Below are 24,333 nucleotides of genomic sequence, written 5' to 3' on the forward strand. Positions count from 1 at the left end.
AACCGGCGCGGCGGTTAAAGTCTCCGAAACAGCAAGCAGGGATCAAATCCATGCGGCAATTGAAAGGATCCTCGATGCAGCACCACCGTAACGAAAAAAGCAGACGGCCCTTGAATCTAATGGGGATCGACGTAAAGTGGCTCGTAAATAGAGACGTATCTCTCTTGAATTTTTCGCAAAGCCCTCAAACTTCATTTCTCGTTACAACTGTCCGCGTTTAAAGTCAGCCACGTTGTAATTTCAAATAACAGCCGACAAGCTGCGTCATCGAGAGACGCCCGAGGACGCGTGTGTCACGCGACACAAACCGGAGATGTCGTCGCTCGTTCAGCATCATTGATTCGCGCCTACACTGTCTAAACGACTAACAGATCATTCAACATTTTGGATGCATTGTCCGTATTTGATATCTTGTTAGTCTTAAAAGGTTTTATGTACGAGACTTTCGACGGACAGTCCAATTTTGAAATCGTTACGGAAGGGTTTAAATTGAAATTTAAATCTGTCGTCAAGATATCTATAATTTAGAAGGTAGTTTATACAAATGTATAACATTATAATATATTTGAAAAATCTGACAGTTGGTTTGGTACAGTTGTTTCATAGGTTTGCTGTGTTTCTTAATTATTGATCGTTACATTATTTAACTGCCATTTTACGTATAGAATTCATATAATTTCTAACGTTTCGGCATACCTCTAGATACTTTGACCAGATGAAAAGTAGTAATTATTTTGAAACACTGTAAGCCTATCGTACGGAGCTTGCAGTACAGAAGCCAGTCTCGAATGCAAAGGAGTCATTATGTCGTTAGAGAAACGTGGCTACAAGCAGCTAACTTGCTCAGAATTATGCGACGAATTGGACGTGTTAATAACGTTAGGCGACAGGTTATGCCGCGGTACATAATTAGTACCGACAAAATTATCATGCACGCCCCGCGGACGATTGGTGAAATTATTTTTAATTTTTGCAAAGTGTAGACTAAACAGCGTGCAGCGTTCAAAACTGAATTTTGTAAACCTCTTTAGCATTTACGCGTATAATTATCCGAATCCTCGTAATGGCCTATTCAACCACCCGAATAAATTATTTGAAACACGGTATTATGTAATGGACAGGATATTTGTTCTTTGCTTCGCATTTGCATCAGAAAAGGACACAAACTACCCCAGTTTCTATCGCGTTTGTTTGCGAAATTGAATAGACGTGTTCGGCACTCGTGGCCGCTAATTAAATTCCAACGCAATTATACTTTAAAATCATCGTTTAACTGTGATCTCGATGTAGTTGTTTCACCCCGATTAACGTAGAATTACGCGTGTTTCCGATGTGTTTCCTAATGGTGTCTAAACTTCATTTGTAAGACGATGAAATGGTGGTGCGCGACACGAGTGAATGAACAAGGGTAGGTGTATAGCTCGGAGCATCGCTCATTTTTCCGCGGCGACTCGTCCTCGACCGATTTTTCCTACCGTTCGGCTACAGCCTTAATTATTTCCCTGCCAATGACCGGTTGTCATCGACAGCCGCAGTGACGAACGTGAACGGACCACCCCGAAGCTTTTACCGTCCACTTGGAGATATCCAACTACGTTCTCGCTCCCTCTTTTGCTCGTGCTCTCTCTTTCCATCTCTCTTTCTCGCTCTCTACGTCTCTTCCTTCGGCACAGTGTGAATGCAGCCGTTCGACAGAGACGAGCAAGTAAAACTGGAGCGGGTTTTACGCTGCTCTGTTGCCGGATTACGTAAATGGGATGCGCCGAGCGGTCGGTCTTTTTGTTTGTAATAAATCACCGCGACCACCGCGGGCTTTGAATGGCGAGGACGTGAAAGCGAGAAGCGGAGGTAATTTGATGTACCGATGACATTTTTGCGTGTCGCCGGTAATACCGGTGTTCTCCTGTTATGACCAGCCCATGGTACGGTAAACGGGGACGCTGCCCGATTTATTTTTCAGACGTCCAAGCGCAACCATTGAAAGAATTTTCGTGTCGGAGCGATACTTTGATATATTTATTTAGAGAACTGCAAGTTTTTCAACACAAACACTCAGTTTTCGATACGCGAATCGTTCCCGTGTTTTCAATTAATTATCGTGTCAATGAACATATCAAAGCAATTTTCTCGTGCTTCGTCGAGTCCGGTTGAAACGGAACATCAAACGGACCGCGTTGCCGAAGCGAAAGTTTGCGAACGTTGAACAATCATTTTTACACGCGATGTAACGTAATCGTGCCAAAAATAGCTAAGAGAAAAGACTGCCGGTTCCAGTCGGCTCGACGGGCCCAACAAAACGACCGAAATTGACCTATCAGGCTCGGGACAGAAGCCGATTGAGCCCATATTTGGATCGATTCGGGCATAACCATAGGAGAGCTGTACGCGAATCCGATATACCGAGTGATCCATCCGTAAACTCACTTTCATTTATCAGTTTCATTCGTTAGATTTTTTGCTAGGATAGACGAGTTCGTCTATATTATTACTTCTTTTGAATTAAATTTCATTAATTTTCTTGCGACTTCGAAAGTGCGATTACAGTTATTTCAAATTGCCGGATACGTGGTTGCAACAAGACACTGCACGATGGGTCGTCCGTCGTTCCGAATTTACTTGTCATTTTGAGATCGCGACTCCTTAAAAGGATTAAGAATTCTTTTGTAATGCCGACGTCAGTGTTCCATTTTGTCGCTATTAATGATTCAGCGGCTGTGATCGAACGCTTGTGCCAAAAGATTGGATCGAAAGACGAAATTACCGATGGAAAATTAATTCGTAATTTGACGTGAGCGTTACGGTCTTCATTTTGGAGATTGTTTCAGACGACTAGTAATTGCTAACAATTATACCTTCATGATGCTGTCAGTTCATCCGAAATATATGATTTGGTCGTTACGATAATCTCGAAAAAAAAAAAAAAACGGTACGATACGTTATTCCGTTAATCGGCCGCTCTGTAATACAGCAATGGGATGTCTTTGGCAACGAGCTCCGCCACTTGTCGTTCGAATCCGAATAAAGTGCAACAAGTGTACTCGAAATGATTGCCGTTAACCGAAGCTGAGCGTAAAATTGAACGAGCATCGACGTCGATAATGCGAATGGTAATATCGCGGTGTCACTCTTAGCTTTGTTCCACGTTCGCCGAGCCGTGAAACGACCAACAAAAATTAAAAGGCTTTCCCACAGAGTATCGGTTCCATTTGAAAAGAGCGAAACGACAGGTCGTAGCGTCGCGCGATATCCGATAACGGATTGAGGGAATCGAATGGTTTCCATCGATTCGGCAAAGCTGATTTCCTTTAAAGAATTTCATAATTGTTTCCAACATCGAAGTTAAGAGGAGGGACAGTTTCTTTTTACCGGCGAGGGGCACATTCCACTTGAGCTAAATCGAAGGTGTTCAATGCAGAAAAGATTGAAAAGTTTCTGTGTCTTAGATACATGGACGACCGTTTCTTTGTGTAGGTAATTGTAATGATATAACAGACAATAATATAGTTACGCACGTGTTGATAGAGAACTCGATTTGCGATAAAAAAAACTCGAATTATCGACAGATTGGAATCGAGTTTCGCAGCACGACGTAACATTGAAAAGGACTGCCGTCACGGAGAATATATTTCTGTGGTCGATCGGAAACAATTGCGCGAGAATTTCGTTGTTCACGAGCGGCGACCGACTTCAGGAGGCGACGCACGAAAAACTAGTCTGTCATGAACGGATAAGGTTGCAACGGTTATCAATCCCTCGCCGGAAAATCCCCCGGTTGATGCACTCCGGCACGCGAACCGAACTGAACCGTTCGGCTCGACGACAATTTCATCCGTGTCCGCCTCACGCGATTCGATCCAGTCCGATCCGTTTCGATCCGTTTCGATTCGATATCATTGGAATTTCCTCCCTCGTGCCTTCCGGTTTTCCTGACCGGCTACGCGAGTTTGCCATCTCGATGACAAATGCCCCGTATCTTTCCCCACGCGTTCTTTTCGTTCGTCCTCTGGGTCGCGCAACCACCCGTCAACGAGGATTTTCCTTCGACAAACGAACGACTGCTCCGGCTGCAGTTGGAATTTACGGCTCTTTGTCTTCGCGAGGGGCTCTCCTCCTCACGATAATAGATAGATTGATAGATTTATTCCCGGGGAACAATACCTCGTAACGATTTAAGAGTGTAACGGTAGTAAAGACATTGATAGCGATCATAAGAATACTATAAATTCAATTAAACTGTAATAGTAATATAATTTCCTGTCGGCATTCGATCGCTCTAACAAGACAGTATTTTACCACACAGAATGTTACGATCCAGCAGGAAAAAATGGTTCGATGCTTTGGTAAAGAATCGTTAAGTTATTTTACAAGCAAGAGTTCGGTAAATGTATCTTGATTAACGTACTTGTAATAAGTACGTAAACTTTACTAATGCTTGTGAACGCATAATTCATGTCCTAAACAAACGGTCCACAAACGCTTCAGACACACATCATCGTACTTTCGTAACGGACATAATAATGAGAAACCTTGAGATTTTGTCATTGACGCAGAGAAACAATAAACGACGAGGAAAGGGTATCAGACGTCTTTCAATGTGAATCCTGAACAGGAAAATATGGAACCGCGAGTAGAAACTGTAGCGTACGAAAGGGGGCGAAACGGAAGTCCTTCTCTCGCTTCCAATGGTATTACGGCGTTCGTGGAACGTCCGTTGATGTAACTTTCCGCGTTTCACGGCGGTTGCCGCCGCTGTAGGTACTCCAGAGACGTTCACGAACCGGAATTCCTTATACCGAGAAGAGTATTCGAGGATGGCAGCTTCAACACGTACTCCTTGCCGAATTACTACGACCGGGAGGAGATCAGCGAGCGCGGAAAGAGGTCGATCGAGGCAGAGGAGACGGAGCCCGGGACCGATAAATTACACCTGGTGCTGCCTTTCAACGGGATCGAGCACCACGTGGAGCTGAATCCGTACCACGAATTCATCTCGCCAGACATGGTGATCGAAACGCGGGGCGCAGGTTTGAGGACCAACATGAACGAGGCGATACGATTCAAGAGGGTCCCGGATCAGCAGTGCCATTATCGGGGTTTCGTCAGAGGCCATCAAGGCTCCAAGGCTGCTCTTTCTCTGTGCGACGGTGTGGTTGGTACATTTCTTCCATCTTATTTTACTTACTATTTTTACTGTCGGTCGAACATCCAACGTTAATTCAATTCGATCTAGACAAAACTGATCCCGCTAATAACGTTGTTCGTCCATTCGGTTCTTTTTATAATACATGACTAATAGATGAGCAAAGTATCCGGACCGGTGGTACGTTTGTTTCGTGGAGGTTAAATGTACATAATAAAGACAATTGAACCTTAGCGGAGCTGAGACGATGAAACGGTAACGAGGCCGCGACAAGCTTGTGCTCACTTCTTCGAGGCTAATTGAGCCTCTTATTACGCGCTTAAGCGGATGCAAATTAATATAATGTATTTACATATAGATCGACGCGCGGCTCACCGATACCGTTTATTCAACGAGCAGATCGGTCGTAAATTTCGGATTGAAACGAACCGACACGACGTCGCGCCCACGCTTGAGTCCGCTAGGCTGCGATTCGAAATACCGGAATCCCGGGTAGTTCTCTAACTCTCTTTCGAGAATCGAACTGGGAAATGGCGTGGCAAGTAGCTGCCATTGCAACTTTCAGCTTGACGCAATTGCCGCGACGCGTCGCGAGACGCGATCTACATAATCTCCACCTCTCGTTGACGCGACGGCCGATTCTGTTTGCCATAGGGGTTCGCCGAAAGTAACGGCAAAGACACGCGTTCCACCCATGGTAATGGATAAATATGAATTTTAAATCGTCTTACTACGACAATGTTTAAAGTAATCCGTTCAAACGAGTGGCATTCGGAAAGGGTGAGGGATAACTTTCCATACGAAGTGTTCGGATCTTCCATCAGCCTTCCCGAGTCTAGTGCTCGTTCTCGAGCAATTCAATTTTAACTTATCCATCGACAGTATAATAGACCGTTCAGAAAGGTGGCCGACTCAGCAACTACGAAGGGATCCGAATGCCGCGGAGTGCGTTATCGATTCAATAAATTTTCGCGTAACTCAACGCACACAGTGCTCCTCGTCGAATAGACCGCAATTTACAACAAATTATCGAGCTCCAGCTTGTTTGGACTCGGGGGAAAATGCGGACCGTTTTGAATTATACCGTTGTGCCCGGGGTAAATATTGCACGCGCAACCGATCTCAGTAATTGGGATCGTCCGATTGTAATTTCCGCGGGTCTATACGTAATTTCGCGATTCGCGGGGAATTTCGGCATGGATTCGACGTTTAAACGAGCAACGGAGCGACGGACTCCATCAAAGGGCAATTGCCACGGCAGCGCGGGCACCGTTTCGCAAATTAATGCTCGGCAGAAAGCGAAACTCCAATTATAACTTGAACGTTAATCGACGTTCTTCGACGTTCGTTACGACTACATACGATGAACGCCAGCTCCGCGATTGTACTTGACGGAGGAGTGTTCTATCGCGAGCCGTTTCCGATATCTTATTTACAATGAGGTTGATTAATGAGAAGCGGGTAAATGCGTACGGATCGCGTGCAGGCTGGCTACGTGCACACTAATCACGGACGGTATTTCATCGAGCCACTGAAAGATGTCGAGCCAGAGTCGGATGGTCAGCACGTCCACATCGCCTACGAACGCAGCATACCGCACGAAATGCATGGAAAGGATGGCCAGACTCCGAAGAAAACTTGCGGTACTAGCGGTTAGTACACAACCCTTTTTCATTCGAATCCTTTATCTTCTAGTAATATGCAGCGTGCTCGGCTACTGGTTTCAGATACTCTAAGGTGTGATCCTACGTGCCAAAATGGAACGAAGGTCAAGAATGATGAAATTGTGTTGGAAGCTTCGTATTCAGGAGGAACTAAAGTAGTTGTGAATTCGAACCCGGTAGTATGTACATGTAGAGTACTGTCTGTTCCTCAAGTATGGTGCATATATGCAGATATGGAGACTGCACATATAAAGGGAAATGTACATATAACGTGTTTCGTTAAAAATTTAACCGCTAGTACGCAGATTACCTGGTTTTAGGCGTTTCTGATCCCAATTTTTGACCGTTGATAACTTGAAAACGAAGCCTCCAACACAATATCGTTATTGTTGATATTCGTTTTGTCCTCATATGTACACCCTATACAAAGCAAAAGCGGACTGAACTTCCAGGGTTTTCCAATGAAATCGTTTTTTCGAACGAGTGCTCCAATTTTTCGTAAGATGTAATCCTATCGCCACGGCAGTGGCTCTCCGATATGCGTACACACAAAAGGCATTTGCATCGATTAAAAAATGAACACGGCTATCTTTGTATACAGTAATATATTATTAATTGTACTACTGTACGCAGACTTACTGCGAATGAACATCACGAGATGGTAGCCAAGTTTGGGGCGGCTCATTCGTAAGAGCACGTTTACACCTGGAATCCTTGAACAACGACAACCAACAATGATGCTTTTGCTGTTGAACAGATAACTGGGAGGCCTCGTGGGCGGAATCGTTAGCCCAACGTGAGAAGCAGTTGATGGAGGAGAACTCTGGCGATGCGAAAAGAGCAGCGCCAGCTAGCACAACTCACAGTATACATCGCTATGTAGAAGTTGCAGTGGTAACCGACAGGATGTTCCTCGATTATCACAATGGCACCAACTACGAGCAGTATGTGTTGACACTTATGAACATGGTGGCGGATTATTATCACGACAGCTCGTCTGGCAATCAAATAGACGTGGTTATTGTTCGCATAATATATTTGGAGAAAGAGAAAGAAGAGGTAATGCAAAAGCAGGGAAACGTAATTTACCGCATTCTATTAATCTTTCTCCTTTTCGTACGTTCTCTCAGCGAGAAGTTTGTTCGTAAAGAATAAAATAATGCTCGATCTTTAAGCTTCCTACATCTAGTCGAATATGAAATTTTGTCGACAAACTTTTACCAACACGTTGTTTCCGTAGATAGATTTGCGCATTAGTCCTAAGGCCGAAGAGGCACTGGACAGTTTTATCGCATGGTCCGTGAAGCTCAATCCAGCAGACATGGAACATCCCAATCACTTCGATGTGGCAGTTCTTATAACTAGGTGTAGCTTTATGAAGTTGTCATCGTAACGAATACCGGAGTAAATCTCATTCGGCAAAATTTTTGTTTCAGATACGATATCTGCTCAGAGGGAACCGGCTGTCAGCTGTTGGGTCTAGCGTACGTGTCGAAGATCTGCGACCCCAAGAGAGCAGGAACTATCAACGAAGACACCGGTCTGATGACTGGAATCACCATTGCCCACGAAATTGGTCACACGTACTGTCAACGCACGTTGCTTCGTACAAATTTAATCCTTTCGCTGTCGTCAATATTATACCTTTGCCACTTCTTTCGTGCTGCCATCGTATCAACTATTTAGAGTTCAATTCTGAAGCAGCTTTTTTCCTGTACCCCGCAGCCGACTTTTTATCAGCGAAAGGGTTAATAAAAACGCGGGAATCGAGATAGGCGAGAGCACGCCTCTTCTCGAATGTTCTATCCAGCTTGTCATCCAAGCTGAAACTGGTAAAGGACAGTAATTTCGTAAGATGCGTTTTCTAGGCTGGGTTGCAGTCACGACGAGGGAGGTCCCAACGCATGCGAGGCCCAGGACAAGAGTGACGGAAGTACCTATGTCATGTCTCCTTTTGTCAATATGTTTACACTCAGATGGTCGCCATGCAGCAGAACGTTTATGACACAGCTTTTCGAGTAAATGCTTCGTCGAGATTACGACGATTTCATTGCTCCATTTTTATGCTGTCGGGTGTATAAGTCAACAATTTTGTGTCGATTCGCTAGGAAAGGACTGGGCGAATGTCTGACCAACAATCCACGAAACCCGCCGGAGAAATTAAAGCTTCCGAACATGCTGCCCGGCGCGATGTACGATACAGATGCTCAGTGCAACCTTGTCTTCCCTGGCTCGAAATTTTGTACTGGTGTACGGTTATACTCCTTCTTCTACGGTACAGCCATTCACGCGAATCTAAGACACTCGACGAATCGAATTGTATGTTTCAGACATTCAAATGCGAGCAGCTATGGTGCCACATGAACAATACCTGTTACTCTCGCAATGCACCTATTGCGGATGGAACAAAATGCGGTGAGAACAAGGTTCGGTGAACTGAGACCCATCAGCTGTAAAGTTAATAGTATCTTCTAACTTCCGCGACGCTTTAAATCTCTCCTTCATTTTCTTCTTTCCCTCGCAAATTAAAATCCATTTATTCGCTCTATACACGGCTGTCGAGAGATTGTTCAGGAATATTCGTACGGTTGCTTTTAAACGGTTAGACGGAAGTAAGGACCAAGCGGAATGGAATAATTTCAAATTTCCGAGACGTGAACTGTAACTCACCGGGAAACGCGCATAAAGCGGCCCATAACACAAAACGGGCGTAAACAGGAAACATTCGTACAAGCAGCAACCGCTGTGAAATCTCAGTCTGTCGCGAGAAGTATGACGTATTGTCGCAGGGTAGTTGCACGGGTAACTGGAACCGCTTCGAGAACTTCGGGATTTCAATAGTAATTTGTTTAACCGAACGGTACATAGTAGGAAAACGGGTCTGGAAACTCTTGATATACCTATCAAGCGAAAGATCGAGTTAAAATCGATTTGAAACATTTCATGCTAATATACACAAACACGCGTACGCGCGCGCAAATACACATACACATAGACTGGAGGATTAGTGAGGGTCAGAGAATCTATGTAGAAAATTGCTCCATATATTGCATCGCGAAACGTCAACCAGGAAGTAAAGAATACGCATGTACTCAGTGGTGCTTCCGCAAGGAGTGCGTGGATATGGGGACTCGACCACAAGCGGTGCATGGCGGATGGGGTTCATGGAGTGCCGTAGGTAGTTGCAGTAGAACCTGTGGCGGTGGTCTCAAATTTAGCGAGAGGGAATGCAACAAGCCGGTGCCATCAAACAGAGGCAGATATTGTCTTGGCGAAAGGAAGAAGTTCATGACTTGTAATACCCAGGTGAATAACGCGATGTACCGCTAATAATGCATATTTCGTTGGACTCTTACCCACCCTACTATGACTATTCACGATTTTGCTTTCGATTCCCCTCTCTCGTAAATCCTTTGGCTTGTCGTCCTCCATGTCGTTTGTTATTTCTTAAGCGGCCCCAAAAATATTGCTTTTTATTTTGAATACTTAACGCTTTATCGATTTCGTTTCCTTTGCTGTTCTTTTTTCAAACTCTGCAACATTTTTTCGCTTAGCCCTGCGATCCCACGAAACCACCGTTCAGAGCAGTTCAGTGTACAGAATACAATACTAAATCGATGTTAGGAGATGGTAAACTGTATAAGTGGAGACCGTATTTCTACGCGAAAGCACCCTGCGATTTAGTTTGCATGAACGAGAACGACAAGTTAATCAATCTACCACGTCCGGTAAACGACACGACACCCTGCAAGCCTGGAACAAACGACATGTGTATCTCTGGTGTTTGTAGGGTAAGAGATTCTTCTTCATTATAGCTCTCTTTTCAATCATCCCGTAGTCTTCTTGTTAATTAGAGTTTTGAGAATGTTTGCTAAAATCATAAGCTTTGTATTCTTAGAAAGTTGGCTGCGATTGGGTTCTGGACGGCAACGCCGTCGAGGATAAGTGTGGCATTTGCAAAGGCGATGGTACCAAGTGCAAGAAAGTACAAGGACTTTTCGATTCCACGAATGATAAACAACGTATGTTATATCCCTTATGCATCATACTATTAAATTTGCCTAATGCGAAAATTCTATCGTCCGTCTACCGTATAATATTCCAATTGCAATGGTGTTTTAATACAAGAGAATATATGCGATGCATTTAATCAAAATTAAACAAACACGCATTAACAACTTCACAACGCGTATGTCAGAACGCGTCAAGGTAGTGACAATTCCTAAGGGCGCACGCAGTATTTCGGTGAAAGAAACGATAAAGAGAAAGAACATCCTGTCAGCGAAACCTGAGAATGGCAACAAATACTGTATTAACGGAGGAAAGTAATTACTTTCTTTAATACGCTATACATTAAGGCGTTTTCAACTACGATTCGAACTTTTGACTAATCTAATTTTTGAACTATAGCGTGGAATTTAGAGACGGCGATTACGAGTGCGTGAATTCAATGCTTCTATACACGCATCCTGAGCCGCAAAGGGAGGAAATCGACATAAAGGGGCCAATAGGAGAAAATCTTCTGATCGAAGTACGTCGCTACTACGCATACTTTCGCGAACTGTTATTCACTTGGCTGGGATCGTTTTCTAAATGCATTGAAAATCTATTATACCGACTGGTTACAGAAACTGAAAGTAATATGTATCTCGTTACATTTTGCTTACCTAAGACTGCATCGCAGCAATTATCGTGGTAGATAGTTGTCTGCTTTTAATGTTCTAACGTTTTCGTTCGCTGCCGATCTCGAGCCATAGAGAGTAATGGGGCCAATTTTGTTATAGCTAACGAAACTGGGACTGCGACACCTGACTACGTATTGTCGTGCTTGAAAATTGAAAAGCAGTGTGAATTTCGACAGAGACCATTATATTCATATTCATGAAACACTCGGCGCAATTAATCTCCCGTGAACATACCATACCGATATTCATTATTGCTACAATTCTAGTACGTATTCTATGAATGGGATGTCAAGTACGGAGTGAGTTACACATACTACGTGCCGTCTTCCAATCCATCGTACACACCGAAGTATATATGGGACTTCATGGAGTGGACGAACTGCGACGCCAGTTGCGGTGGTGGTACAATGGTAATTCGAGCATCTAAGTTGATTCGTTGAACGGCAGTGAAAGTATTACCTTGGAATTACCTCTAGAAAGTAACTTCCTCGTCGCGAATTTACATTTACTCGAGAATCGATTTTATATTTTTTGGGTTCTCCGATTTGTTTGCTCGCGAACGTTTGTATTACTAAATCAGAGAACAAGTGACGTCGATACATCTTACGGATACGTGAACATTGGTGATAGCAGACTTCGACGAGGAATTTTCCTCAACGTGATCCGGTTTATAAGTGACGATTGTCGGGATACCGGTAAAAAGTGCAATTGTATCTGAAATTTACTTTCCAAATCGTAGATCTCCGAGGCAACGTGTATCGAAGAACACGGCGGAAAGGTCACTTTGTCTTTTTGCTCTGGCATACCCAAACCGGAACCGAAGAGTCGTGTTTGCAATATGCAAGCTTGCCCCGCCAAGTAAGTAATGCGATAACAAGAAGGGTTGGAAGCATCGTAAAGTGCAGTGCGTGAAGCCGGCTGCTCGTGCGGGTGAGGATGACGTGCAGGCAAACTTTGACGCGTGCAAAGGACGCCTGCCCAAACAAAAGGACGAATGCATCGGTGAGAGTGTCATTCTATTGTTACCTTTTCCAACATTAATGACCCCTCCTCGTTGCTTCTGTAACTGTACGATTATGTACCGTAAAAAAAATACAGTGAAAAGTCTAGCGAGTAGATTTTGTGAATCATAGGAACGTAAGTTTTTAAGGTAATCTATGGGGTGAACGCAAACGTTAAACACGCGGGAAATTGTCTTCGTTTCCGCGTAGGTAAGCGGCCCTGTCGGAAGAGTTGCGCGAAAAAGACGCGAAACGTTGACAAAGACGTCGAGAATCTAAAGGAGAAAAAGTCGGTGCCGGTGGAAAATCAGGGCAAGATGATCGACTCATTTGTGGATCTGAGTTTAGCACGATACCTGGAGAAAGCGCATGGGATTTCCTCGGAGAGCGAGGCCGACGACTTGAGCAAGGTGAGCGATTCGGCGGACTTACGTCTACTACTTCGCGACTGGTCTAGTGCAGAAGAGGCAAAGAAGAAACGAAGTACCTGTCCTCCCGGAATAAATTTGACCAAGCCGAAGGAAGGATCGATAATACACGACAAGATACCGACAAAGGATGTCATTCTGCTCCAAGCTCCTTACATGGACAGTAACCTTCAGCAGAATCTGTCGGACAAGGCGTACCAGGAATCTGGCGACCTCGTCGGTGGAAGCATCGACACCTCCCGCGAGAAGGTTTACCAGGGTATGCAGGCTATTGAAAAAATCGAAACTCTGATCAATCGGAATGAAACACGGTCTGTACCATCATCGTCGTCTGGCAACAACGATAAGTTAACTTACGATCGGTTGGCCAAGCTCGTGGATCCTGCAGATCAACCATAGCGATCATCAACTAGAAACGATGATTAAGCAGATGGGAGAGGCGTACATTTAAATATCTGCTGGGTCAGATTTATTTTTCGACGCAATAATAACGAGTATTGGAGTATTCTTATAATTACCTATGTATACATATATGTATACATGTACATACTAAGCGTACATATATGTATACTTCGAACCTCTGATATTTCAGAAGTAATGTTGTTTATTGTTTTGTTTCCTTAAATGAACGTATTTTGTTTATTGCGAAGTTCTGTTCTCGTAAAACCTACGTTGTCGTAACGACTATTCATTTTCAAATTAAGAAATCCAATCAAATAACAATCGTTTCCATTATTTTGTGCACGTGGGCAAAATTCCGTAGCAGATTATTACACGTTTTTAATTGAGATATTTGTTTGCCAACAGCGATTTATTACGAAATTATTTTTACGCCCGTTCAACAATGTTGTAGATTTAATACCACGATCGATCATTTCACCAGTGTCATGAAATCCATTGCGAGTCCTGCGACATAAGATCCGGATTTGTCTTGGTCGATCTAAAAATTGCAGCCCGCGTTAGAACGAATAACTCGATCGCTGTCAGCCCGCGATCAAGTATTCGATTAGCCTAAAGAATTTAATAGGCTTGATAATTCTTATATTATACTTCTTGATAATGCTTAACGTTGTAAGTAATTCACAAAGCAACCGATATCATTTGGGCAGGTATTCCGATTTATAGATACCGCATTACATTTCTAACGTGCCTGGATATTGAAATACATGCGAATACTTTATACCACAAAAGAGTCAACGCTTCTCAACTGTATCTTCTTGTATTTTTCGTATGTACCTAAGTGCGTCCATTCCAACTAAAGTAAATTCTGTACTATTCAGGGGTGGTTGGGGCTCGAAATCCATGGGGAAGTTCAACGCGCCGGTCATTTCGTTACGTTCCAAGAAAATGGTCAGCGTTAAATTTCTAATATCCTCTTTGTCCACCACAGTTTCTCCTTTGCTTGCTATGGTTGATTTGGTCGTCTTTTCATTGCGATTGTTTCGATTCCATGGTTTCTTCTTTAGTTCGCGTATATTATCTATTACAAGATTAATAATATTGCAACAAGTTTTTCGCTGTGTCGAAGAATATGAGACGGTAATTGGTTTGTTAACATTCCGAAGGATAGAGAAACCATAGCACAACGTTCACAGCAATTCATGCTCGATGACGTGAAAAAATTGTCTGACCACTGCTTGCTTTCTCCCCTAACGTTCTAGTAAACGCGTTTCTCTTGTGAAGTCACTTTTCGCGATTAGGATGATTTCTAGAGTTTATTGTCGTCACCTGTCATCGATTGTTTTCGGCGAAAATTGTTTAAGCCACGGGAATTTACGTTCACGCGTTCATGTCTGATAGTGCACATTATATCTAATAGATTCTATAAGGAAAAATCACAGTTCTTACTTTTGTTCGCCTCTTCGCGTGCCAGCACGTCGTCCCGTCTCCGGCGACCGGTACAGGACTCCTGTTCCTTCGGCTTCGGTCCTTGACAGTAGCTGTCAGCGATAACATCTACATCCTGCTCGGCGTAGCCAACGGGACGTACGCACTTGACGGCTCGTCTTTTCTCGCAGCCGGGAACGCAGGGTGTGCAGTCTTGCCACTCACCAATCATCCATCTATGCTCATCGTGAATCATGTTTTAGTAAATTAGAGTGATATCGCGATTGATTTGCTCGATGAGGACACAATAATGATCCAGCAATTGTTAAAAAAAAACAGCTATTTTTTTGTATAAAGTTCTGTCTTATCGGACAAGTAAAACTCACGATAAAGAGATCAGAGCAGAACATTCTGTCGATCGAACCAAGCTATATGTATACATAGTATCATCGTAATTCAAATTTATATCATTCACATCTTCTTCATTCAGCTGATTCCCTTCTTAATTAAAATATTCTGAACACAGAAGCCTCTAGCTAACCTAGGCAGGCACGGTGCTTGATGACACGGTCTAACTTTTGCCTGGGGTCTCGCGATGCTCTTGCAAAACGTCTCATCCACCAGGCCGGCGACTTTTTCCAGGCAACGAGGCTTCGAAATCTGTTCACCGGGTCCGCAGTTCGCGCTACACTTTTCCCAGTCAACGAATCCCCACGAGAATTCAGGCTTACGAGTGCTCTTTTCTTTCAGACCCAACGAATACTTCACCGTCACGTTCTCTTTCGGCAGAATCTATTCGATGAAACAACTCGGCTGGGTCAACAGAATTATACGTACATACCTCGAATAGAATTACTTTTTCTAAAGTCGACCTCGTACACTCAACCAACGACAATTATTTATTCGGTGAAAGAAGGATTTGTTTCGCTGAAGGATCTAGCGTGTACTCAGGAAAACGTAATACATCGAAAAAGTTTATCTTGTAGAAACACTTTACAGGATTAGAATCGACTACGGCCACAATAGAAATGACCCGACTTGTGCTCTATTATTCCTCACCCTTGTTTACCCAGAAATCACATACCAGTTTCGTGTTTCATTCGTTTGTTTGAAGTTGTACGAGTTTCGTGAAACTAAATCCCGAACGTTAAACATTTTATCGTATGAAAGAGGAGAACTATTGAAAGAATCCGTGACAAGGAAAAAAAATAATTTTATTTTGAAGCTCAGTGAAGCTTTTTGGAATTTTCGTTCGAAACACACAGTTGCATAATCTCAATCCGTTTCTATGACAGGGACGGCTGGTTAAACGCGCGGAACGGTAAGAGTATAATTTTCCAGGACGATAGGAGGCATATCGGCGCTATACAGCCGTGTGAAACACGCTCCGAGAGAAACCTAATTAGATTTAAGTAACATTCTCCGAGTCGGTCACGCGTTCCCCCGCGACACACGATACGGGAACGTAGACAGAGACGGAGACTGAGACCGAGACCGAGACTGTGAGATGAGAATGCGCGGTTCGTTCTAATCAACGAATGCAAAAGTTTTACGACGGTGTGCCGCGTAGGTGCGACCGGCCGTAATAACAGCCGCCATACGCGTATCGCGTTGTCGCGTAATAGCAATTAGACGACGTGATGCAAGTCGACGCGTCACGCGGGTTCACTCAAGAAAGCCTTCTTCATTCCGCCATTGCGACCAAGGTGTTGGCACAGCCAGATAAGAACTGTCCACACCTGGACACCTTGTTCGAGATACCTTATCGATTTGTCTCGCCGGCTAATTAGTGGGCTGCATTCGTTATGTTTACCAATATAAGCAGGTCCGCCATGACGGGTCCAGGTATGTTGAGAGCCTCCTGGCTCGGTCTTATCGTTCCTAGCCACGCCTTTGAGCCCGCCACGTCGAACATTCCTAAACGATCCCTGAAATAATCATAGATAATGCTCGTGGATGTCTTATTCAGACACTCCTTTGTTCCAGAAACAGGAAGTTGGGGATTAGCTTGGGCAGTGGTCTTCTGGTAAATTGGCTACATGATTCTAGATCGAAAAGTAGCTAATTCAGTTTCAGTTAACGAGACGTTTGTTTGCATGCTATTCGCGATCAAAAATCTTAATGTTAACCCAACCGTACTGTTGATCGTGATTGAATTACTAGTCATATTTATTTAATCGGTATATCAGGTTACGCGTTCGGAGTACAAATAAAATGCTTAACGTTTCTCGGGGGAGTCCATTTACCCGTCAATTAACGGCTTTCCATCCCTAGTTCGGACCATTATCCTGGATTTCGTGGGTTCGGTTTCTTCCACTCGGATGTTCGTGGATCCAGTCGGGACATCCACTATTTTCTTCGGTCCTACCATAGAAAGTTTTTCCCCTCGCTTATTAGAACTTTCCTACTGACCGGAACGCACAGTATCGATTCGAAGGATCCCGAATAAGAGATTTATTCGTAGATAAGAAATATCGTCGGGGTCTGAAGGCTAAGAGGACGCTGGAGATTCTTCGGAAAATACCTCGAAAACTTCTCACACTTTTCAAAGATCTAATGCCTTTATCCGCGTGGAATTTCAAGTTCCCCGTCTTTATTTCTCTCGAACGGAGATTCTTTTGCGTCCTCAAGCTTCCTTCGATTTTCCTTTCTATTTTTTCATTAAATAAAATTCTCGATATTCTTTACTTCGACAATAAAGTATTCTTTTTTCCTTCATTCCTCTGTTTATGTCTTTCGGTCGTAAACTTGAAATGAAATTATAATGAATCGAATTCTCTTAAACAGGTCAGAGAGAAATGCAAGGTACACATGTATATGTATATGTATGTACCGTTACAGACCAAGACAATATCAAAGGTAAATGTTATCAAAGAAAACAGCAATATCAATGGCACACCTTTGAGCAAACGTAAAGCGAATAAATGTTCGAAAGAAAGTAAAAAATATGAACGACCCATTCGGTTCTACTCACGAGACGCTGATTCGATGGTTACCGTGTCTTCCTTCAAACTGCACGAGGTGCCATTACCTCTGCAGACGCCGCATACGTCTTCGACGGCGCTTGACTCCATATTCAGATCGCAGGGTATTTCTGTGCAGACCCCTCCTATGCAAATGCTCCGGATGCTCGTGTAGCAGGTGGTGCCGTCGACGACTTTCGGTCTCAGAGAAGCCACTATGTTGGTCTCGCTCAGGCAATAAAGGGCGCAGGGATTTTCGGAAGCCCTCAGATCTGTTTGCGGTCAATCGGAGTCGTTTAGGGGGTCAACGAGGGATGCTGTGTCAGACGATTCGAAATATCGTCGAATCGTTTGCGGTCTGGTAGTTACTTTCTGGCAGATTGTATGCTGTCCATCGGTGAACGTTTCCATCTTCCGGGTAGATCCAGCGGTTGAATTCGCCGCACTGGACGTCGAGGAACGATGGAGCGTCTACGTCACAGGGCTGAAAGCCGTGTTCAATTTTTTATCCACAAGCCCGATTACACAAGTTCCTCACCATAGCCATAATAGTAGTAGTAGTAGTAGTAGTACAGGCCTTAGGCTTTAGGAAAGAAAATAAGTATTTCTCGGAAGTACAAGCGTCAAGGTAACGTTAAAGGTGAGAATATCAGAGATCGTTTCGAGATTGTACCTGTTCCCCACTTGTACTACTAACGTTCGAAGCGCAGATTTTATGACGTTTTCTGTCACCACGACAGTATGAACCGCCGTTCGACGGCAGAGGATTGGTACATCGTCGAAACGAGAAAGCCACACCGGAACCACAGCTGCGGGAGCATCGACTCCAAGGAGACCAGCTTGACCAGCCACCGTCCACGACTCCTGGACGTTCACCGACCATCAGACACTTTGATCCGTAACACCACTGCAAAGTTAATTAGTTAATTATCGATCGACCCGTCGAGACCACCGTTCCTCGATGGTCCAATTAACCGTGAACCATTGAATTTCTGACGGGCCCTTTTCGATTCTCCTTTGCGTCGCCGACGCATTATAGACGTTTTCCAGTCTCTACAATTTACGACAGAGTAGCCGGACCCCGAGTGTACCTTGTTCGCGCGGTCACGTTTTATTTTAAAAATAAAGAAGTACCAGCTTTTTCTTTCTCCATTCCTAATATCAGTACGAAGGAACGTGTTTCTATGATCTCAAGGCAAGCGTCACGTCGCCGAATCATTTTTACTCGAGTCGAAAAATCAATTTATCGCGAGAAGTACTGGTTGCGGTCGTTTGATCACGCCCTGCTACCTGACGGGTCGAGGCCAAAAATATTTTTCGATAATCGACGAACGAGGGACAGAGGAAAAGCCGCAGAAACGTGATAAAGCGCTCGCGAATGAAAACGCGTTCGCCGAATGCCGGAAATGTGCGAATTCCTCGTAGAAGATTAAACTCCGACAGCATTAAGACTAATGCACCCTTGAAGTATCGTAAGTTATCGGCTAAACTTTTCATTTAATGATAATTTTGTTTGTAAGATGTTTGAATATTGCTAAGTATGCAAACGGAATCGAACCCAACGCTACTCGCCGTCTATTTCCAGTCTACTGTCGGGAACAAAAACGTACGATCGTGTTTGTTTCACTTGATTCCTTGATTCAATTGTGCTATATTTTAGAGCAGCTTTATGAGCGTGCATTCCTCACAGTCGTTAAATTTCTTTTCGTTTCGAACAGTGACTCAGAGATTCGTTGCTTTGTTGGTACGAGAACAAATTCACGACCCGTTGTTCGCGAGTTACGAGTCACGAGTCTCTTTGTCTTCTTCCAAATTGTCATTTTCCAAATCGATGTTAGAAGGCTCGAATCGTAAATTAGTTCGATAGGGGGTGTCCCAATTAGAGAAAAGGCGTGCTCGATCGAGCACAACCTTTGTGGCTTGGCGAACGATTGATGTAAAGCGTGTGCGAGGCAAGAACCGCGCGAAAAACAGCCGGTCGCATGTCACGAGCACAATGTCTTAATCGCAGTCGCATTGAAATTCAAACGGTCGAGAGATTTTTATCCGGCGGTGAAACCGCCCGGATCCTACTAGACCAGTTTCTTGCAAAAGTCGCCCCGTAAAATGTTTCGTGACGTGTTTATAGAGGATTATCGCATATCTAAACAATATGTATCATTCAGCCGGAGGAGAACGTATAATTCTTTCGCAATCGGCCACGCCAACGGGAATAAAGCTTACCCTCAACCCTCCGACGTTTCAGACCGTTAACCCTTTTATGTTCGCCGTTCCACGAGAAAGCTTCGCGCACTTTAGTTATGTAAATATCCTCGTTAACGGCGAGAAATACAGACTATTCGATTAACTATACATAGATTCCGCGTATGCAGGCAGTGTTTCTCGAGTCTAACTATGTAGGCAGTTGTATATTTGAGGATAATGTTTATGACCTGTATCTCCGTAAAATATTCGCCTTATCCCTTGACTTCGTTAAGGACGAAAACAATGGAAAGTAGTCGTTTACGCGATCAAGAATAAGCATATTTTTTATTAACTTCGGTTTATCGGACGAAATAATTTGTTCATGATCGCGGGGCACTTTATGGGAGAGTAACTACGTTAAAATTTTAACGTACAAGGGTTAACCATTCGCGGTGTTTAGATGATCTGAAACGAAGGTGGAGGGTAGGTAATGTGGTGCGCGCGTTCGCGCCGCTCGGTCCCTTAGGAATTTCATTAGCCGAGTAAAATTCCGCGCCAGCGTCGTAGATCTCCTCGGGGATACTCGCTAATTAGCCTTTGTATTTTTCCAGGCGATAATTTACCCGCTTCTCTCCGCAGAGCGTGCCCTCCGCGGGTGGTTTCTTGGTAGACACGCAACCCTTTCCGGGAATGGCGCACCTCAGGGCCTTGCAAGTCTGAAAATGAAACGCGATCGCATTGGCGGGTGATAGTAGGGGGGCAGTTTCGTGCCGATTGTGATATCGTGAAACGATATCCCGGCTCGGGGTGTTGCTTATCTAAACGACGCACGATGCAACGTATTTTCCTAAAAGGATAAGGTAGGCCGCCGCACCGGCAGAAGGCAAGAGGTTGGTCTGACGAGCGGCAGATGGTGCCTCTTTACGGCCGGCCTGTACTACTATCGCTTATCGTTTTGATGCAATCAACGATTACAGATTTCTTGATTGCTAGGGTTGTACAACTTTCAAAGTTCTCGTAGCTTATAACACGGTTGTAACGTTTTGATTCTTTTCAAATTTGGTAATCGTTAAATATAAATGTATAAATCAGCAGCAGTACCTATTATAGTAGTAAATATTTAATTCCGATAGGCAAACTTTTGTCTTCAGTCCAGTAATACATATTATGTATACGAATTGTCATACATAAATAAATAATGTTCCTGAACGAAGTAACTTATTAAGTGATTCCGCAAAAGAAGTAACTCGAGGCTTCTGACTCGAGAATAATTCAGTCGTTTAGAGGTGGACAGTTATTGCTTTCCATATTTTTCAAATGTAAACGGGGCTGTAAACTGAAACTCAAGCGAATTGAAAGCGGCACAGGAAAGACATTCAGGCGTTGCCAAATTCACCCTGTGTTGCTTTGTCTGTGTGTCGTATAAATATTTAACAATTGAAAAGATGCAAAAGTAACTTTCAGTTTGCTCGTTTTAATAACTCGAAAAAGTGGGCCGGGCACATTTTCTGTTCCGGGTCTCAGGCAATTTTACAGGGATGTACAGTAAAAATGTCGGCACGTGTTAGCGGGGGGGCAACTTTTTGTACGTCGAGGTAAACAACAGGATAAATTTAACTAATTTCGTATGCGCGGCTGGCTTAATTAACGCGCTGAAGTCGTTGAACAAAGCTGAAAGTGTTTGCAGCTGCCGCTTTATAGCGGCCGCCGCTCTTACAAATATGAATAACTTAATGAACAAATGGAATGCATTTAATGAAACCGCGCCGGTCCACGCGATTACGAGCGAAACATTCTTTTACGGAGAAGAGAAAAAAATGAATCTTTGTTTTGTTCGCCGTGGCGCAAATATGGCCGCGAACAACAATGGCCGCTGCCCGACGCGTTTATTCCGCGTTTCCGGGAAACAATGCCAGCTCGATAAATAAACAACGCGTCCCTCAAATTTTCGTTAAGTTGATTAATGTCGCGCGTTTCAAGCCCATCTCTGCGCCGCGAACCTATGTTTTCAGACTTAATTGTAAAATTACGAAAGCCTGTTTGTCCGTCATCAATGATTCCGGATGACAAAATAACGAGGAAGTTAAAGCGGATAGCTGCCAAACTGCCACTAGATTTGCCGTTCTGAAGCCGCGTTCTTGTTAAATCAACCGATGAATGAGTGATAAAGCGTTTCGGTGTTCTTCACTTGAACGGTAAAAGTAAAAATAGCGTTAATGTCAATACAAATTTTGACCGAATCGCACAGACATCGTATACATAGACGTTACTGTTTTGGATAAACATAAAATGACCATTTTACCTTTCCATCTCTTAGTGGACGTGAAAACGGTAATTTGTTTAATAACGAAACGGCGAGAATTGATCTGTTCCCATGACGATGTTAATCGGAATGACGTAGTTTCCATCCAGAATATTTTAATTTTTACTTTTGGCAGCTCCACGAGGCTACATACATATTTTCTCCGACGCGACGGAATATGACGGGGGGAATATAAAGGATAGGGAGCTCCACGTCGGTGCATAATATTATGCGGAAAATAAGGCCAAGGAAGAGTCGCGTAACGCAATATCACGTTGAAAATTGTAGCAGACTATGAACCGAGGTGTCATTTAAAGAATGGTGAAGGATCGGTGTATTATTTTCCTTACGATTCCTAAATTGCATTGCCGTGCATCCGGGCGGTAAAGCATTCGACATTGGTCATCTCCGCTGTACATCACTCCCGGGAGTAGTTCCGCCGTAGTCAAGTCATGATCTTGCGGCTTATCTTCTAGGCAAAATCCCAAACCTTTCCTGCACACGCAATAGTTTCAGCTTTTTAAATTTCTTTTAGTCAATGCGAGAACCCTTAGGGGCCGACCATTAAAGGAATGTTTCGAAAGATTCGACGTTGTTCAACACTTCATCGGAGAATTTTAAAACGAGTGTCTAGATAAAGAGGAATCTTAATTCTTTTAAAGTGAATGGAAGTAGAAGCAATATAAAATCGATCCGATAAAGTTCTACAGCCGCAGGCCGGGGTATCTTACTGGATGTACGATATCAAAGACTTCTTCGAGCACTTGGACCATCTTTTTGTGACGTAGGCGTTTCCAGGGTGCATGACGGTCGTCTCGATGAATCCTTTAAGGTGGTGAATCACCCCGGAGCAACCGTTTTCCTCCTCGACGTCGTGAGACATGCCGAGCCTGTGGGACCAAATCCGGAACGTTCTATAAATACTTAATCGAAAACATTATAGAATTTGTACGACGATAACGTTGCGGTCGTACGTGTGCCCAATCTGATGAGCTATTTGATATCCTGTCTGCAAACCAGCATCCATCACAACAGCGGCGGATTTCAGAGGATCGCAAGTTCCGGCAGTTGTCGAAGCACCGGTGAAACCGCAGAGATTTGGTGTTACGCAGATACTAGTTCTGTAGATCGTTCCAAGTCAGAATTTTGGGTAAACCAGACCCGTGAGAACGTACTTTTCGAGGAGAATAGCAAGATCGTGGTGATTAGGATGCGAATCGTCGCCCGGATTAATGATTCGTTGCCATTCTTGAAAGTACTGTAGGGTTCTGTTCGCGTCTTTCGTCCACGACAGATTCATCTATTCGGTTCAATATGAATATCACAAAACGATATCGTACTACAAGTTACGTATTCTTTCAAGAATCGACTTGTACTGTCGATAAAATAGCTTTGGACAAGTTATGAAAGCACCTCGTCATCTTGGACCTGCATTCGTATGATTCGAACGACGCTCAATTCCATCGGTACTCCCAAGCTAGTGTCGTGTAAAAGACCTGCAACCTGAGGGAAATGCGTTAAATTTAATCGACGCGTCTGGCTAAACGATGGACAGGAGGGACTGTACTATAGCGGAGAAACGAAAAGTATAATCCTCGAGAAAATTCCCACCATATTGAGCAGCGTGAGCACGTAATTCTCGATGTCGAGAGCCTTGTGGTAATCGAGAACGGTCTTGTCGAGTACCAGCAGCAGCTCCAATGTGTACGATTTGTCCTGGTTCTTAGTCGGGTGGGCTTTCTGCGAACTGAAAGCACGTTTGGCAATGGTTTTGGCCATATTGCCGGTGACGTTACAGAGAATCTCGGCGTTCGTTGTTCCGCATTCGTCCGGTATCTTTTTGTAGACGACATGCGGGTGCTCTGCTTCTTTGGTGAAGTCGTGACCCGCCACTGGCTCGATCGTGTACCACGATCGTTTCGTTCTAATATATCCGGCCTGGAGATGAGAACACCGAGATTCCTTCTAGTCAGATTTATCTTACGCTTCGGAGAAGATTCGCGATATTTGTTCGTGTCGTTTGAAAGCCTTATCCGACAGACTGCTTTCCGTAATCGATTTAAAATGTTGCTCTCTTCTTTCCATTTCCAGTTTACTCTCTGCCAATACATTCTCAACACTGGAGACATTCGATATTCT

General features: G+C 43.9%; 2 protein-coding genes across 2 annotated transcripts; one reads left to right on the forward strand and one right to left on the reverse strand.

Annotated features, from left to right (window-relative positions):
• Window positions 1–804: 804 nt before the first annotated feature.
• Window positions 805–13,317, forward strand: LOC107195090 (A disintegrin and metalloproteinase with thrombospondin motifs 7-like). Its single transcript, XM_015584866.1, is given in 18 exon segments — window positions 805–890; window positions 4,756–5,149; window positions 6,627–6,792; window positions 7,562–7,863; window positions 8,045–8,169; window positions 8,241–8,387; window positions 8,673–8,822; window positions 8,913–9,054; window positions 9,135–9,230; window positions 9,901–10,110; window positions 10,359–10,595; window positions 10,703–10,826; window positions 11,003–11,129; window positions 11,215–11,335; window positions 11,756–11,899; window positions 12,229–12,347; window positions 12,349–12,491; window positions 12,701–13,317. Coding segments are annotated over 18 exon segments (3,450 nt in total).
• A 794-nt stretch (window positions 13,318–14,111) lies between these two features.
• Window positions 14,112–23,973, reverse strand: LOC107195091 (A disintegrin and metalloproteinase with thrombospondin motifs 7-like). The gene is made up of 15 exons (XM_015584867.1): window positions 23,806–23,973; window positions 23,608–23,697; window positions 23,370–23,494; window positions 23,169–23,315; window positions 22,926–23,084; window positions 22,545–22,689; window positions 20,516–20,608; window positions 18,406–18,615; window positions 18,078–18,192; window positions 17,720–17,980; window positions 16,992–17,109; window positions 16,559–16,673; window positions 15,287–15,537; window positions 14,767–14,981; window positions 14,112–14,398 (listed from the first exon to the last, which is right to left on the reverse strand). Exons 1-15 carry the CDS (start codon window positions 23,971–23,973, stop codon window positions 14,112–14,114), a joined length of 2,499 nt encoding a protein of 832 aa, XP_015440353.1.
• Window positions 23,974–24,333: the final 360 nt, after the last annotated feature.

The sequence above is a fragment of the Dufourea novaeangliae genome, unplaced genomic scaffold (assembly GCF_001272555.1).
Source record: "Dufourea novaeangliae isolate 0120121106 unplaced genomic scaffold, ASM127255v1 scaffold49, whole genome shotgun sequence".
In the NCBI taxonomy this organism is placed as follows: domain Eukaryota; kingdom Metazoa; phylum Arthropoda; class Insecta; order Hymenoptera; family Halictidae; genus Dufourea; species Dufourea novaeangliae.

Coding starts and splice junctions, on each gene's coding strand:
- LOC107195091 (XM_015584867.1), bottom strand. CDS start 23,973: ATGGCCAAAACCATTGCCAAACGTGCTTTCAGTTCGCAGAAAGCCCAC. Junction 23,495..23,607: donor TGCAGGTCCAAGATGACGAG/GTGCTTTCATAA, acceptor TGAACCGAATAG/ATGAATCTGTCGTGGACGAA. Junction 22,690..22,925: donor TCTTTGATATCGTACATCCA/GTAAGATACCCC, acceptor TTGCGTGTGCAG/GAAAGGTTTGGGATTTTGCC.